Source organism: Quercus robur, chromosome 3 (genome assembly GCF_932294415.1).
Source record: "Quercus robur chromosome 3, dhQueRobu3.1, whole genome shotgun sequence".
Taxonomy (NCBI): domain Eukaryota; kingdom Viridiplantae; phylum Streptophyta; class Magnoliopsida; order Fagales; family Fagaceae; genus Quercus; species Quercus robur.
The window spans coordinates 68546699-68564851 of NC_065536.1; the positions used below are offsets into that span (position 1 = coordinate 68546699).

An 18153-nucleotide genomic window follows, 5' to 3' on the forward strand; every position below is an offset into this window, starting at 1 on the left:
CCCAATTGCAAATCAGTGTCTACACTGCAATTTGTTGTAATTTTTGTTGGGTAACCCAAAATTGTGATTTTGACAGATTTCATAGAGTTTGTAAAGCAAAAATCAAACCCAAAATAATGAAAACTATGTTTATGCAAGAGAGTGAGAGATAGATAAGATCAAAGAATGACATTCTATGATGTCTAATTACACACAAGGATGCACGGACGCGGCTCCCAGGCCGGCGCACCCGCGTCCGACGCGGCGGGACGCGGCGACGCGGGAGGGACGCTGCAGACCGCGCGTCCGTCCCGCGTCGTGCCGCGTCGCGCCACGTGGCGGATCCGACTCGGGCCGACGCAGCCGAAATTGGCGCCGACGCGGCCCAAATCGGGCCGAATCGGTCCGTATCGGCCATATCGGCCGGCGACCGATACGGCCGGAATCGACCGAAATCGGCCGTGAAAATCGCCGGAGAGGCCGAAATTCTGGCCTCAGATGCGTTTCTTGCCTTATTCTTTCTTTGTTTTGTGAATCAAGTATATTAATGTGTTTTTTAAGAATATTTTAATAGTAAAAATATATAGAAAATATAAATAAAAATATTTTTAATAATTTTTTAATCGCCGAGTCCCGCCGCACCCGCACCCTACTTTTTCAAAAATTGCCGAGTCCCGCACCCGCACCCGCACCCGCACCCGAGTCCCGAAACGCACCCGTGCTTCATAGATTACACATCAATGGTCACATGTTTGTACAGAGAAGAGAGGGGTAAAGAATTCGACGTCTTCAGCTTTTCTTTCATCTTGAATTAGCTGCATAAAGTGAAAGATTTTAACAAAAAAGAGGAGCAAATGCAAATCTAAAAGTTTGAGAGAGAAGCGGAAGGAGAAAAAAATTTGAAAGAAGTAAGAAGAAACCCACTCATTAGCGAAAATAACAAGATGAGGAAGTTGGGGTAGAGTGGGTAATTTAATGGGTTTTGTTTGTAGACCCCTGAACAAAGTTTGTTTAATCTAATTAAATAATCAAGTTGTTACTTAGGTAAATTATGTAGATCTAGGTTAAACATTCATCAAACATATCATGTAGCTCAAAATCTAAATAACAGAAGATAAAATGACCTAGGAAAACTAATGAAACAATCCAATTTCAAGGTAAAAATTTGGGGGGAACTATCCCAAAAGAACAATCCACTAAATCAAATAAAAGTTTACAGTCAAGAATATGAATTCGTAGTAAACTTAACTAAGATTATCAAACTTAACTCTGAACCCCTCAGGCTTCTATAACGAGGATCTGCTTTAACGCGAACCTCCAGTTCATGCTTTAGATCTCCAACATAGACCTCCAGTCTATGACCCTAAAACCACCCTTAAAGGTTTAGATCCAACACATTTGATGACTGGTATGCAACAACTTCAGATCTATTGGTTCCAATTAATGGGCCATGGGTTGATGGGCCGATATTAAATTTTGTAGATTTGTCTTTCTATCGGTCGAACCTTCTTCTCAATTAGTTGAGCTTGGCATGTTTTGAATTTCCAAAACCAGCAGCTTTCTTGTTTTTGTATTCTGACTTGCAGCACATTGGGCATTGTTTAATATAACTTATAGACTTTATGATCCATATCTAGAAAAGTCTGTATTCACAGTTTGCCAATTGTTCTAAACTTTTAGAACCTAACTGGTTTGTCACTTTGCCTAATTAATAGAGAATTAATTTTATTCATTTTAGAGTCCTTGATAATAGATACTACTACCTACTAAGTTTAGCCAGAATAAAAAGAAAGAAAAAAAATCAATACTACTATAGAGCCAAAGTTTCATGACATACTAATCATAAAAATAAATGTTAGTAATACTATAAATGAATTAAATAATAATTAATTTTTATAAAAAATTGTTATTATGTATGGTATTAAAACTTTTAGCTTTATGAAACATTGTTCTTTTCCCATATATTGACAATTTGGTAGTTGTTTATAAGTGTGTTAAGATATAAAAAATTAATAAAATTAAATTAAAAAAAAAAAAAAAAAAAACTTTGTAGTTCTTAGAGATGTATATGAGGTCAAAATTTATCATCATTATTAGTGATTTTCACCTTATTAATGATTTTGCTCACTAAAAGTTTTGGAGCAAAATGTGTTGAAAATCAAGTATATATATTAATGTAAAACTTTGTTATTTTATGGATAAATTCATAATTTTAGTGATTAATCAACATACAAAATAATTAAAAAAAATTAAAGCAAAATATTACAATCTACAACCCAATCTTACAATCTAATCCAATTAGTTCCTCCAACGATATTGCGTAGGATCCCAATTTTAACAACATTATGTGGGTTTGATCAAGCATGTAGAGGAGGCATTGTAGAGATCAACGATACCCATCAATTTATACATATTTCATATTTGGAACCTTAAACAATTACTAAAAAAATAAAAAATTTAGTAATAGAGAATTTGATTACAAATAAATGGGATATATATATATATATATATATCACTCAATTTGAAGGAGAGTGGATATATCAGATACAATAAGCTTCATATATAATGCTCCATTAAAGTCCCACGTCATCCCATTCTATTTGAAATCCTCACAAGCAGAGAAATATATTACCCATAACCTTAAGGGGGAAAAAAAGATTGTGCATGTGTTTGTTTTTTACACTATAAAGAGTATCTAAATTAGAACATTAATTATGTGAGATTAGATTATTCTCATGAGAAATCAAATTTTCCTCCAACAATTAAACATTCTATTGTTGATTATATTTTTTTAAATGATCATTTTGGAGTTTTTTCTTTAATTTTGTCAATGTTTATTTGTATTGTGCTTATCATATAAATAGAATTATTAAATACTTAATGACATTTATGATTTCTTAGTATCTATTATATATTTATGCAAAGTTTTTATGTGCATCACATGTGTTAGCGACTAGTTTAAATATATAATACACATAGATAGTTTCATGAGCTAGCACATAATTGGTAGGAGAAGATTCCTCTAAATCAGTTTGTTGAAAAAAACTATGTCCAATAAATAATACACTACATGTGGTGGGTTAGAGACAAGAATCAGCTTCTCAAATAAAAATAATTTAGGGTATGTTTGCCTACCAATTAATCACTTTATTAATTTATTTTGAAAATCAAAAGTATTCAAAACTTTCTTAGCACCTAACTATTCTCTTCAGTATATGTATTAAGTAGTTTCTCATTTTACACATACTAAATTATTACAGTGAGAAATCTCTGAAAGGTGATCCCAAAATGCTAATTAGAGGTTTCAAATCCAATACCTTATACATATCATGAGATTTCAAAACCACTAAGCCAAATCCTTTGAAGTTTACCAATCACTTTATAATATCTTTAAAAAGCGGGAAATTTATGCAATTGTACCCCTTAAAGGTACTCAAACACAATTTTATTACTATCAGCAAATGAAAAATTGACAAATATCGAAGTGCAACCAGCTACTTAGCGAAAAAAGAAATGCAACTAACTGTTAAACATACAAGTTGATGATAAACGATAAATGATGATACGAAACTTGAAGATCTAGAATTTCAATTCAGTACCATGAAACTTCTCTTGGGTGATACGGTCTAATTTTTCAATCATCTCATCTGTCAAATGGTTCATCCAGTCTCCAACCTCGCCTCGCCGAAAAAATTTGCTATTCTCCTCCCCAGATGACAATTTTCCACTTTTATTCACCTCCAAGTTGCTCAAATTGTCAAAACTACACAACCTTAGGATATCATCCCCTACACGTTTTGCCTCTTCTTCTGAGGATAAAGGACAGCCCAAGAACTCAGCTAGTTTCCTCAAATGGGCAGTGGGCTGCTCTTTCATTTCTTCAAACTTCAAAAAAAGTACCCTTTCAGGGTTTTCTAAGCTTTCCTTCCAATAGCCCAAAACATGGTCCCAATAAGGCCCATACAAACTCACTCCCCTACAAAACTTATCAAAAGCCTCTTGAAGTGAATTGGGGCCTTTACTTGCTGGTGATCTTAAGCTGTTTGTGAAGTGCCAAAGTGACACAAAAGTGTCCTTAGGGTTCCTACTCAAATACACAATCTTGCAAGCCGAGTCCTTTGTAGACATTGGTAGTGACACATAAGGTAAATGAGTTGAAAAGAGCCTTGGAGAGGCAAAGGAAGTGAGGTCTGGGACTTGGTTTTCAGTGTAGAGATTGATATCCAAGAAGGGTACAAGAACATGAGGATTATTCGTGAGGAGAGGGTGGTGTTTTTGAGGGTTGGGATAGTGCACACGGTTCACCAAGGAAAACAAGAGAGCTTTCAACCAAGTGGTGCCGGCTTTGGGAGTGGTAACGAGGATGATATCAGTGTCATGAGCTTGGAAGTGTTTTTGGAATGATAGAACACCTTGCATGTACCTAGTATTGATCCAACAACCTTGGTACTGATGGAGGTCATTTGCAACCCAGCCTTTCTCTGTGGGTAAGGAGGATATGAAGTTTCTGCATTCTTGGGTCACTTCATCTTCTTTCAAGTATTTGGGAAGAGGAGGAATAGATGGTTGTTGTATACGCATGGTAGTGATCAGAGAACTAATATGAGAATTAAGGGTGGGAGTTTTGTGGTGGATATATATTGTATACTCTACTATGTGTTTATATATATATAAGCAGTAAAGCACACCACCAACACCAACCCCCTCACTCCCCCAAAGGAAAATCTAGTTGGAAAGGTTGCTCCCCAAAATTTTGATAAATTAATCATTTATAAATTTACAATAAGAATAACAACAACAACATTTTAACATTTTTTAAGTCATAAAAATCTAAACCTTGCCATGTCTAGATTTCAGAGATAATCTTTTTATATAAAAGTATAAAAATCATAAAATGTTAAAACTCTAAACCTAAGACATAACCTTATTTTAAGAAAATAAAGTGCAAAAACCGGAAAACTTGTCATTTTTTAAGTTACCACATTTTAACTACTTATTTTAGTTATAATTTAGTCTTGATGGCTATCTAGCTAATGAGGATATTCTTGGAAAATACAAGCCCCCCCCCCCCCCCCCCCCCCAACAAAAATAAATAAATAAAACAAAAGACAAAAGACAAAAGATTTGTATTATATTTTAAGTTATAAATTAAATTAATGTGACCTAAAATTAAACTTATATATTTGAAATATTGAACCTTAAAATTTAATGTTTTTTTTTTAAAGTTGTCTATATATAATAATAATCTATATATATTTATATATATATATATATATAAAATAGGTGAAACTGAGAGAATTTCAAATTAGAATTTCAATTTTGCGCCATGTATCCTAAATTATATATTCTTAAAGAATTTTATTTCTTAATTTTAGAATAAAAAATGGGATCACATCATAAATATTCATCTAAGTGAGTTATTAAGTACAAAAACCAATGAGTCTAGAATAAATGAATCATAAAAAATAAAAATAAAAAGTGCTTCACAATAATTAAAAAAAAAAAAAAATGCAAAAACCACATTTTCGTCCCTACATTTTCACGCGATTCTCACTTTGGTCCCTAACATTTTTTTCCATCGTTTTTAGTCTCTACCTTGGAAAACACGTCTTGTTTTAGTCCTTTCCGTTAGTGCCCTAACAGCAAAGTCCTACATGACATACGGAACTATTAAAATAATAATAATAAAATTTATTTTGGCATTAAAAAATGCCATGTCAGCATCCAAATTAAAAAAATTAATTTATTAATTTTAACTAAATAAAAAAAATTAAAAACATAATTAAAAATAAAAAATTACATGAATTGAGATCTAAGTATGTCTTGAACAAGAACAACAAGAATACAAATCCAGATCTAAGAACACAAACTCAAATCTAAGAATACAAACTCAAAAATTAAAAATCTCAACATCACCATTTTCTCAAACCCAGCAAAATCATTAAATCCTAAAGCCCCAATGTACCAAATCAATCCAAAAATACAACACAACCAATCCAAACAAAAAAATCTCAAACTCAAAAAAACCCATCTCAAGCAAGTTGAACCCAACAAACCCACCTCAAGCAACCCAAATCCGGTGGCCATGCTCCCCGCTAACGAGCTCTTCTCTTGTGGAAAGCTCATTCCACTACAACTCTTATCGGTCAAACCTCAAGTCAACGATGCCACCATTTCCGAGATCAGGTTGCCGGAGTCTCCAAAAACCTGTCGAAGACCCGAGATCTCCAACACTGACCCATACCTCTTCTCTCCCAAAGCTCTGAGATGTTCTAGCTGTTGGAAAGACCTTCTTGGCCTCAAAAAACTCTACCACAACTTAAACCCCATACCCGACCCAGATTGGTGGGGTGGATTGTTGGTTTGGTGACTGATCGGTGGCAAGGATGGTAAGCATGCACACTGTATCAACCAACAAGAAGCTAAGACTACAGATTTTCTTGGAGGAGAAGGCGCCATGACAAATGTCGAACGCCGCTTGCATCAACTCATGCTTTCAGTTAGGACCGTGAGCTTGCCAACGACACCATCAGATTCAAAAAGTGATGAGGAGGTCGGGACGAAGACAACAGTGAAGATTGAGAGTTGTGATGAAAAGGGTTACTCCATTGTGAACATAGATTGCAATGATCGACCAAGACTCATGTTTGAGGTGGGTTTGCTGGGTTTGCTTGCTTGAGATGGGTTTTTCTAAGTTTGAGATTTTTTTTTGTTTGGATTGGTTGTGTTGTATTTTCGGATTGATTTGGTAGGATTTGATGATTTTGCTAGGTTTGAGAAAATGGTTATTTTGAGATTTTTTTATTTTTTTTTTATTTTTGGGTTTGTGTTCTTAGATCTAAATTTTTGTTTTTATTGTTCTTGTTCAAGACACATTTAGATCTCAATTCATGTAATTTTTGGTTTTTAATTCTGTTTTTAATTTTTTTATTTAGTTAAAATTAATTTTTTTTAATTTAGATGTTGACGTGACATTATTTAATGCCAAAATAAAAATTTTATTATTATTTTAATAGTTCTGTCTGCCACGTAGGATTTTTCCGTTAGGGTACTGACGGAAAGGACTAAAACAAGACATGTTTTCTAAGATAGGGACTAAAAGTGGTGAAAAAAAAAGTTAGGGATTGTAAGGACTCAATTTGTAACGATCCCAAACTAGTATTGGGTTCGTATGTTAAAGGCCCAAACAATAAAATTTATAGAGAGTGGGTTGAAAGGCTAGGCTTTAGTCACCGGACAGTGATTAGTCATGGAGTTCATGGTAATCGCACGAGGGTGAACCTAGCTTATCTAATAAGACCTTTTCCTCAGTAGGGCCTGAGCAGCTCCGGTCCTTAAACCTCATCCGAAGAGCTTCATGCTCTTATTATTCTCCATTTTTTAGGATTTCATGGCCTGGGAGACGATATGTCCCCCCCTTTTCCTTGACTGCTTCCTCCTCCTTTTATACTAACATTTCCTCTCTCTTATACGTCCACGTGTAGGTTTCGCTTTTTAGGGCTGATACTTGTCTTTTCAGCTCATACCCAAAGTGGATGGGGGTGGTTGTAAAAACTGAAGAACATGGCCCTGTCAGGCGCAAAGTACTTAATTACAGTATTGGTAGCCTTTCATTTGAACCACTCATACATTGTACTCGTCCTTCCTTCTGGGGGCGCTCTAGGGACCACCTTTGATGGCATGCCATTCTTTCCTTCTAAGTTTTGGGATGCCGAGGACAGGATCGTCCTCGGCTACACCTCTAGGCCATATGGACTTTCATTGCACGTCCTCGGCAACGTCTCTCCTCGGCTTGGGCCTTGAGCCCTAATATAAAGTGGGCCGGGGTCACACATTCTATGGCCCCACAGGGACCAAAGTGGAACCACGTGAAAATGTAGGGATGAAAATTTGGTTTTCGCCTAAAAAAATGGACAATTTACATTTTATACCTAGTAATATCCAAACAAATTTTTTTAACGAGTTAACAAAATATAAAAATGACTATCAATATTATTTAAATTATATATATAAGAATTATAATATATATCTTATTGTATACTTTTAAGTGTATTCATTCATATGCATGGGGTTACAAGCTAGTAATAATAATATATGAACCTGAGAGAAACTCAAATTAGAATTCTAAATTAGAGTTTCAATTTTATGTCATGTGTCCTAAATTATTTATTTTTAAAGATTTTTATTTCTTTATTTTAGAATCAAATGTGAAACCACATCATAAATATTCATCCAAGTGAAGTATTAAGTACAAAAATTAATGAGTCTAGAATAAATGAATCGTAAAAATAAATAAATAAATACTTCACAATATTTTTAAAAAAAAGGACAATTCACATTTTACACTTAATAATATCCTCACAAAATTTTTTAAAGAGTTAAAAAAATATAAAAATGAATATTAATTGTATTTAAATTATATATAGGAATTATATTATGCATTTTATTATATATCTTTAAGTGTATCCATGTATATGCATGAGGTTACAAGCTAGTTATGATTTAAGTGTGAGTGTCTTTTGGAGTATTTAAAAAATGGTATAAAATAGTTCTATTTTCTCAACAACAACAACAACATCAACAACAATAATCATTTATGATGATATTTTTTAATTATTTAGAAAGTATATGTGGGTGCCTAAGGACCGAGGATGGGACTGATGAGTCGCAGTACTGACATGGGGCTATCACGTGCCCAAAGAGGAAATTCGCCCGAGGAGAGGAGGGGATGAGACGAAGGACTCTAATGTGATCCAGGTGAGAAGAATGGTCTGAAGAAAGAGAATCAGTGAGAATAGGGGAAGTTTCCAATTGGGAGTAGTCTGTTGCCTCTGCATTAAATGGTAGGCAACAGATTTATCAACTGCATTAATGAGGAAATGACCTGAACAGTATTGTGGGAGGAAAGAATCTTTCCCCAATCAAGTATTGTCTGCTTTGGGAATGGGCCAAGGGTCGGTACCACCTTTACGGATTTGTTAAATCCCACATCAGGGAGAGACGCCTCCCACTCTTGACTTATAAGCATTGAGCCTAAGGAAGGGTGTACCAAACATGTTGTGATTTGGGCATTAAGAATAGGTACTCCACCCTTGCTTATCCACAGGGGAATGGATAGGTCGAGGCTGTCAATAAGATCATAGTGAGTGGACTCAAGAGGAGGCTGGATAATGGAAAAGGAAGATGGATGAAAGAGTTGCCGCACGTTCTTTGGCCATATCGGACTACCCCTCATAGGTCAACAGGGGAGACTCTTTTTTCAATGACTTATGAAGCTAAGGCTGTGATTCCTCCAGAGACTGGATTCCCAAAGTTGAAGACAAGCTTATTCACCCCAAGCAGCAATGACAACCTGTTGGAGAAGAGTTTGGATTTGATTGAAGAGCGAAGAGAAAATGCCATGGTTCAGTTGGCATACTATCAATAGAAGCTCAAGCAAGGGTATGACTTAAATGTGAGATTAAGGCCGTTAGCACCTGGGGACTTGGTGCTAAGAAAGGTTGAGGGTATTGCAGAAAACCCAGCATGGGGAAAATTAGGGCCCAATTGGAAAGGGTCGTACCGTATTACCTCGGTAGCAGGCATAGGGGCATATATCTTGGAAGATTTAGGTGGAAAATGTTGTACCACATCCTTGGAATGTAAGTAACATGCGAAGGTACTATTATTAATGAAAGGCAGCTTTGCCATGTTCTTCTTTCTAGCAATATGTGTTATCTTTATTACTTGTTTGAATATTAAACAAAACATTGATCATGCCTATCTCCTTGGACCACATACCTTGGCTAAATTAATATTCTTAGTTATTTGTTTAAGTGTTAAATAGAACCTTGATTATGTCTGGTTTCTCAGACCACATACTTTAGGTAAATTAACACTTTCCATTACTTATTTGAATATTAAACAGAACTTTAGTGATGCCTGGCTCCTCAAACCACATACCTTGAGTAAATTAATATTCTTGGTTATTTGTTTAAGTGTTAAATAGAACTTTAGTTATGTCTGGTTCCTTAGACCACATGTCTTGAGTAAATTAACACACTCCATTATTTATTTAAGTGTTAAACAAAACTTTGGTTATGTCTAGTTCCTCAGATCACATACCTTGGGTAAATTAACACTCTCCATTACTTGTTTAAGTATTCAACAAAGCCTTGATTATGTTTAGTTCCTCGGACTCATGTCTTGGGAAAATTAACACCTACCAATTTCATCGAGGATGGGACCTCAGCGTATTCATCATACGAAAACAAGGGCTCACCCTAGGTCTCGGTTAAAGGGCTCTGAGGGTACATTCATAAGGTACTCTTAAAGTGAGAGACCTCAAATCCCCCCCCCCCCCTTTTCCTACTAAGTGTTTTGTTTGTCTCTAAGGACTTAGACCTCCCTATTGATTACACCGTTTTCAGTACGAACACATAGTCATCTTTCTCACTGTTTACTTGGGTTTAATTTATTTGACTTAACAACAATTCATCACTGTTAGTTTTTGTTGAAGTATGGGTGTTCACCCCTATAAGCATTATCAATCTAAAGTCTTATCAAAGGGCAAAACAATGACTATAGCCAACCAGAGATAAATATTGCAAGAAAAATAAAGGTTCATAAAGCAAAAGTTAATGTTTTTTTATTGAACAAAAGAAAGATACATTATGAACAATGGCAAATTGACACAACAAAAGGAAAAGTACCAAAAGAAGAAGAAGAAGAAAAGTAAAATCCTAAGCTAAGCCTTGGCAGGAGGGGGGTTAGTGGCCTTAGGATCAACTCCTTTGGATGTGGGATTAGCCTTCTTTGCCTTGGGAGCAATATCTTTGACCTTAAGAGCAGCATCCTTGGGCTTAAGAGTAGCCTCTGGGCCCTTGGCCTTCGGCAAAGGCTTGACCCCCTTACCCTTAGCCATCTCCATTCCCTGGCCTTGGTCATCAGCCTTGCTAGGTTCTTTGGAGACCTCAGGAGGAGGAAAGGTGACCTAGGAGACAAGGGGCTACTCAAATGAGATTGGGGCAGGGGCAGTAGGAGGAGGAAGTGCAATTGGAGCTTCGCGAATGTCTGGAGGGTAGAAGATGTTCTAAGCCTTCCTCCACTTCGAAGTAGCAAGGACTCCTGCCAGGTTAAGTGCCTCTGTCCACACTTTTTTGCAGTAATCCCTGCAGATCTCCGCTAAGCGGACCTCGGTCTCCTGCACCCCAAGGTCATAGGATACTTGCTCCGAAGTCTCCACAGCTTCCTTGGCCGTCCGAGTAGTCTCCTTAGCCTTCCCTAGCTCCGCCTTCAAATCCACGACTTTCTACTTGGCCGTGGCCAACTTTATCTCAGCATAATGGAGCTTCTTGCGTTACTCCTCAGTCTGGTCTTGAGCATTCTTGAGGACGACCTCAACACTCTTCTGCCCCCTCTCCTCAGTGGTCAGCTTCACAGAAAGCTTTTGGTTCTTCTACTAAACTACGCCTAAGGCCTTATTGGTCTCGGTGCGAAGGTTGGCCTCGACCCTAGCCTTATTTTGGGCATCTTTCACCCATTCCTTGGCCATAAAAACCTTTTGGATGGGCTGCACAGAAATAAAGGAATACATTACCAAGATAAGAAAAAAGTAACCTAGTGAAATGTCAATAAGACGTATCGAGAAACTTACCAAGGCCAAGTCTCTCTTCAATGACAGAAAAAGATCTTGCTGCCTCATGGTTTGCACATCCATATCCTTGGGCGGCAACAAGGACTGCTCCAGGGCCTCGGCAAGGTAGTGGGTGTGCCCTTTCTGAAACTCCCTAATAGAGGAGCTCCGCGAGATGGTTGCCCCTTCTAGCTCCAACTGAGGATGCCATGCTAGGTTCTAAGGGTGCACCTTGGCCGCGTTATGGTCCTCCTTGCTCTCGACTGAGGAGGCCTTCCCCTAGCCCTTAGCTATCTTTTGCTGCTTGGGCTCCTTTTGAGAGAGCAACTCCCCCTACTCGGCCGCCTCTTTCTCCTTCCTCTTCTTCTTCAAGTTGGCAATAGCAAATGGGTTAACTGTAAGAGGAGGAGGAGGGGAAAAAGCAAGAAGAGGCTAGGACCTCGAGGTGTCTTTGGGCGCCGACCCCTTGGTCCCGTCCATGAGGAGCTTGCGCAGACCTTTCTTCCTATTCAAAGTCATTTCCTTTTCCTTTTCCTCTGAACTATTGTCTATGCGAGCAATGATGAGGCCGGAGGTGTGAACACCCAAAAATCTATCAGGCTCATCTTCTGAGTCCAAGACTTGAATCACGAGTTCTCCCTGCTCCTCTCCCTCTTCCTTGAGAGAGAACTAGTCTATCTCTGCCTCGAGTGATAGGCGCGAAGAGGTTGTCTCTTCTCTTAGAACTGTTGCCTCATGGCAGTTTGACTTGCATGATGTCTTCTTGAGCTAGGAACTCAAGAACTGAGATGTCTATCTGAGCCAATCGAGGATCACCAGCTCTAATCGCATGGTCCACGTCTTGGAACTTGTTAGATAGGGGCTGGAAGTGAAGGATGATATGGACGGCTATTAGCTGTCTGTCCTCACTCACAAACACCTCGGACCTCAACACCTTGTTGAGATCGTGGACTTTGACGAAATTAAGATTGGGAGCTACATGTCTTTTATCTGTAAAAACAATCAAAAAGCAAAATCATAGTTAGAAAGATGAACCCTCAATCAGAAGAGAACAAAGTGTTATAAAAAAAAAAAAAAGAAGAGGCAAACCACTAAACTAAATCCTGTGGCAAAGGACCTAAACCTAGGGTACCCCACCTGGTTCTCTCTCTCGAGTTAGGCATTGAAGATCGTCATACCATTCACCAGAGGCGATAGGTAGTCATCTTTCATGCCCTTGTTGGACTTGGGAAGACACAAGACAAGCCTAACAACAGAAGACCTAGACTTAAGGTAGTAGCCTGAGTTTGCCAATAGATGGCACTCGTACATCCAAACGACGCCATGCTAGGTGAGGTTCAACCCCATTTGCTCGTTAAGAGCATCTACACTACCCAAAATCCTAAATAGGTTGGGCATGCATTGGTAGGGGCACAACCTATGGGTGATCAAATAGTCCCTAGTCACATTACCCATGGAAAGCCTCATTCCCTCTTCTATGAAGACGATCATGGGAATGATGACCTCCCCTTTATTCCTGTGGGTGAACTATTCCCCTAGAGAGCAGTATCGTAAGGAAACACCTCGGGGAATGTGATACAAGGCCTTAAACCCCTCCATAGCCGCGGGGGAATCAACTAAATGAGTGAACCTACCCATCAGAGCAGATTAAAGAGAAGTGAAGGAGATATTTGTGAAGAAGAAATAAAAAAAAGAAGGTTGAGAAGACTGGCCGAGGAGAAAATAGCCTAAGAACGAAAAAACTTATGAAAATAAAGACAAGGGTCACTTCAAGACTTCTCGAAAAGTCTAAAGATTTGGAAAGTCTTGGTTTGGAGATTTAGGAAGTCTTGAGAGTCCAAAGATTGGGAAAGTGAGAGAAATGAATCCCTTTGGCGCTTTATATAGGAGGTGGAATTGGGTCGGAGTTATCCCGCCCAAAATTCGAGGAGAAATGCCAGCCACAGGATCTCCATCTCACCATAGGATGTAGGGAACAAAGCTCTACCTAGAGCATTTAGTGAGATGTTGCGAACTTCGAAGCGCCAGAACGCTTGTGGGGCACGCGAAGTGACACACTCATGTGTGGAAGTCAAAGAAACATGTGGAATTAATTATCCAAGGTCAAAACCCCATTTTTCTCCTCAGATAAGAGAAAAAAAGAAAAGAAAAAAACCCTGAAGTTTTGAGGGGCTATTATGGGATATAGGAATTTAAATAAGATAATTGCACCACGTGTCATACCCATGGTCGAATGGGCCATTATCGTGCCAAGGAGGCCACACCCTCAGACAATAAGGCCACGTTAGTGGCATGTTACCAAAGGAGGTCATACTAAAGAGAGAGTTTTGGAAAAGGAGTTAGCCCTGACATGATTGAAGGGATGGTGGCTACCACCACATTTAATGCATCCCACCAAACCTCCTAGTTGCATTTATATGGAAAAGACTTCTAAACAATACTGTTTTGGCTGCTGCAATTCACAAGGGATTTGAGAAGGTGTCTGATGGGACAAGCACTCAAATAGTGGCTTGGACGATCAACAAATGGAGGGTCAAGATCATCTAAAGGGAGCTATATAATGTAAGAGATCCTCTAAGGAGAAGGGATCGGAAAATTTGTAGAGAAAACACTGTAGCAATAAAAACTGAAATTGCATCCCAGTTTAAAAGAAATATACATAAGGACCACTCTGCTTGAATTTTGCTGAGGAAGGGTTTCTTTGCACAGAGCTTGTTTTTCTTTACTTTCTTACTGTCTTTGATTCTCTGTGCAAGTTGTTGGATTCATTGAAGCCTAGCTTTCAAGCCCACTCTTTACAAATTCATTGTATTGAGTTTTTTGGGCCTTAATCCATTCATTTTTTAGGCTTAGGAATCAAACCTTACCCCTACAAGTGTAATTCACAACTAAGCAAACTCCATCTACCACCTTCTTCAGATGTTTAAAGGGACAAGTGTCACGAAGAGAAATTTGGGAGGTAAAGATGGAAGGTCAAGATGCGAAGGAAGGGGGAGTATATAAGAAAAAGATGGTTTTCAGAGAAGGGGCATCCAGACACAAGTATCAAAAAGAAAAAAGAAACAATAAGAACACTGAGAAAAGAGAGTGAACAGTACAACTTTCTGTATAACATTGCTTTCCTCGGGCAGGCTTGTATGGAGACATTTGCTCATCTATTCTATAACATTAGCCATTTCTTCCTTATTTTCATCCTTGGGCAGAGCCATCTCTCGTTGTTTGTTTCCCTCTCTTACAAATTTTAGTGATTTAGGCCAAAGTTGAACTGTACAACTCATTGTTCTAAGTGGGCTTAGGTTGCAAGATCTTTTGGTCCTTACAGTATAAATAGTGTATAATAAATTATAATTTTTCATTAAAATTTATATAATCTTACATGAAATGATGATATGTAGTAGAAACTTGTCATGTTAAGATAGGTTGGAGAAGGAAGTTTGGTGGATAAAAAATTAAGATTTTGGAGAGAGGATAAATAGTTTTTTTTTTCCCCTTATAAAAAGAAAAGACTGTTTAAATGAAATAAAGAGAGAAAATAAAGAGGTGAAATTTTGGATGAAGACTTTTAGAGAGAAAGTTTATGCTGTACACAAAGAAAGAAGACTTTTAGATAAAGAGAGAAAATTTATCTAAAAGTCTTCTTAAAATTTCACCCAAAACATAAAATAATTTCTTTAGATAAAAGACCAACCAAAAAGAAGCCAAGAATTCCTTTTGTGTTAGGCATATATTATTAGGTGCTTTTTAAGCTTTGATCTAAGATTCTCTAAAATTCTTAAAAAATAATTCAGTTAAACCATATTCATCTATATTTTAAAATGAGTGAATGAAATATTTTCATATTATCATCAATTTTTTATGAGTAGATATGAGAGAAAGAAAGACGAAATTTGAATCACAAACATAAAATATAACTAAAAAAAAAGGCAAATACCATTGGGTTAACGCAAAATATTCCATTACCACGTTATTGATATTTAAACAAAAGTTTCTGATACTTTACAGAATACGAATTTTTCAAAACAAATAATCATCTGTTCATTTGAATATCAGATATTAAGTATTTCCTCAATGAGTTTCATATGCTAACATTCTTGATTTCTTTAGCAAATTAAAACAAAAAGAAAAGGCTTCAGCTATTTACTTTTGGGGATTTCAAATATTTGAGCAGCAATTTTGTAATCATAGCTTTTTAGCTTCAACAATGTTATAGTTACAGGTTCACAGAGAAGATATTTTGTGCATTTACACTTTGTTTGTTTCAACATAAACGTTTTCTGGAAAATGGTTCATTTTCCAAAGAGCATTTTCTAGAAAACTATATCATTTTCCATTGTTTGATAACGACCTTAAAAATAAGCTAAAGAATGTTTTCTGGTGTTTGGTATGCAAATTTTTTATTTTTTTATTTTTTTTTATATTTCTTGTGTAATTTAAAACATGTGTATTATGTAAAGCAACTAATGTAATCAATATATATATATATATATATATATTTGGTTTTCATACTAAAATTTTGACAATAAATACAATCAAAATTAGTTGTCAAATTTTCATAATCTCTACCACTCATCTTGCTCATATATATGGACAGTAACGTCCATACATACATACATACATATATATATATATATATATATCAACCATTTGTCTATATACATAAAATTGACATAGGAATACATTTTTAATAAGTACAAATAACAATAACTTTTAATTGTCTATTCTTTTTGCTGGTACACTAACTATCTACTATAGTCAACCACGTCTTTAATATTACCCGAAATTATGTATTTATATAATGTATCTACATAATATATTATCACTGCATAGTATTTGCATAATGTATCTACCAACAAATAAAATTCTCCTGAACAATTATCATTTATTATATAACAATATTATTAATTTACTATAAAGATTATCCTATGTAAAAGCAATTTAGAGCCTTATAGGCACTATGTTTAAAATTTCGTCTTTTACTTCATTCATTCTTTCTTCTTATTTTTTATTTTTTATATTTTTTAGCACTTTTATGTACAAAAAAGAACTACCTGCAATCCATCAAACCAAAAATTTCTTAGAGAAAAAAATAAAATCAAGTTTGAAATTCAAAGTAAAGAATTGGGATTTTGGTAGAAAAGAATAAAATAATTACCGCTGCAAATATGTTTTCCTTTGCAAGTTGGTAGAGAGGAATGAAATAATTACTGAGTAATGAGGGGAAAAAGAAAAATCTAATAAGAGAACTATGTTATAAAGGGGAAGAGAAACATGGAGAGAGAGAGAGAGAGAGAGAGAGAGAGAGAGAGATCTATGGAAGAGGGGAGACCAGAGTTAGTGACAGTGAGGGTGTGAGGAAAGAAAAAGAAAAGGGAAGAGAGAAAGAGTGAGAGAGTGTACCATGAGAGAGAGATTGTTTTCCAAAATTTTTTTTTGGAAAACAACCTATAGAAAACAAGTCTTATTTTTATTAAGATTTTTCATTGACTAAAGATAGTTTTCTGTTGACCAGTTTTTTTTGTGCTACCAAACACTAGAAAATGTGGAAAACTATTTTTACAGAAGGTTTTCCAACGAAACAAACAGAGCGTTACTGATATATACATAATTTCAGTCATAACATGTGAATTATATAATTGGGTGAGACCCACGTGTTATGAGAAACATAATACATATATCATATGAATTAGATAATTATTAGAAATCACAAACTTTTTTAAAAAAGTGAAAAATCTTAGTAAGGAAGGGCAAATCTAGTGGTATAGCTAAACAACCCAAAATCATATCTCAATAATATATTTGGAATCCCATTCAACTGAGAATGCGTATCTTCCATAAAAGGTTGACAATTTTTCTTTGGCTAAATGAATTTTTACGTAGGTTGAACTTGTGACGAATGAATGAATTTTATTGACCATGGGTAATATTTAAGTATTTATTATTTTTGATATTGTACTTATGTAATTCAATTAAATTCAACTATATGATCTTAGAATTGTAACTATACACAAGAAAGTGTTCATAAAAAAAAACAAAAATAAATCTATACACAAGAAAGTACATTGCAATAAGTGATACAGTTGTGTTGCATTTGCTAATAAACCACGTGATTAAATTTAATTAAGGAAACTAAGATATTATATTTGTGGGGCCCGGCCCAAAACAATGGGCTACTTAAGCACAGGCCCGTCCGAAAAGCATCATGTCCGAGGAGAAGTCATAGCCAAAACGTTATTTAAGCCCAACTACGGTAAAGGAAACCTGTCCGAGGAGTAACCTCTCCTCGGACGCTACGAAGTCCAGGCCAAGAGTTCGCCCCTACCACTGCCGCTCATCCTCCAAGCATATAAAAAGAATAAAACCCAAAATATCTCATGGAAAGTTGCTACCGCCACATTAAATGTGTCACAACCACCCTCTTGGCCGCATTAATGAGGAAAAGACCCCTGAACAGTACTGCCTTGGCCACTGCAACTCACAAGGGGATGATAAAGGTGTCTGATAAGACAGGTGCTCAAGTGGGGGCTTAGATGATCAACAAGTGTAAGGTTCAGATAAGAATA

At 36.3% G+C, this 18153-nt stretch overlaps 1 protein-coding gene across 1 annotated transcript; it reads right to left on the reverse strand.

The window, feature by feature from the left end:
* Positions 1–3384: 3384 nt before the first annotated feature.
* LOC126719079 (cytosolic sulfotransferase 5-like) lies at positions 3385–4627 on the reverse strand. Its single transcript, XM_050421639.1, has one exon. It carries the CDS (start codon positions 4558–4560, stop codon positions 3559–3561), a length of 1002 nt encoding a protein of 333 aa, XP_050277596.1. The 5' UTR covers positions 4561–4627; the 3' UTR covers positions 3385–3558.
* Between the last annotated feature and the right edge of the window lie 13526 nt (positions 4628–18153).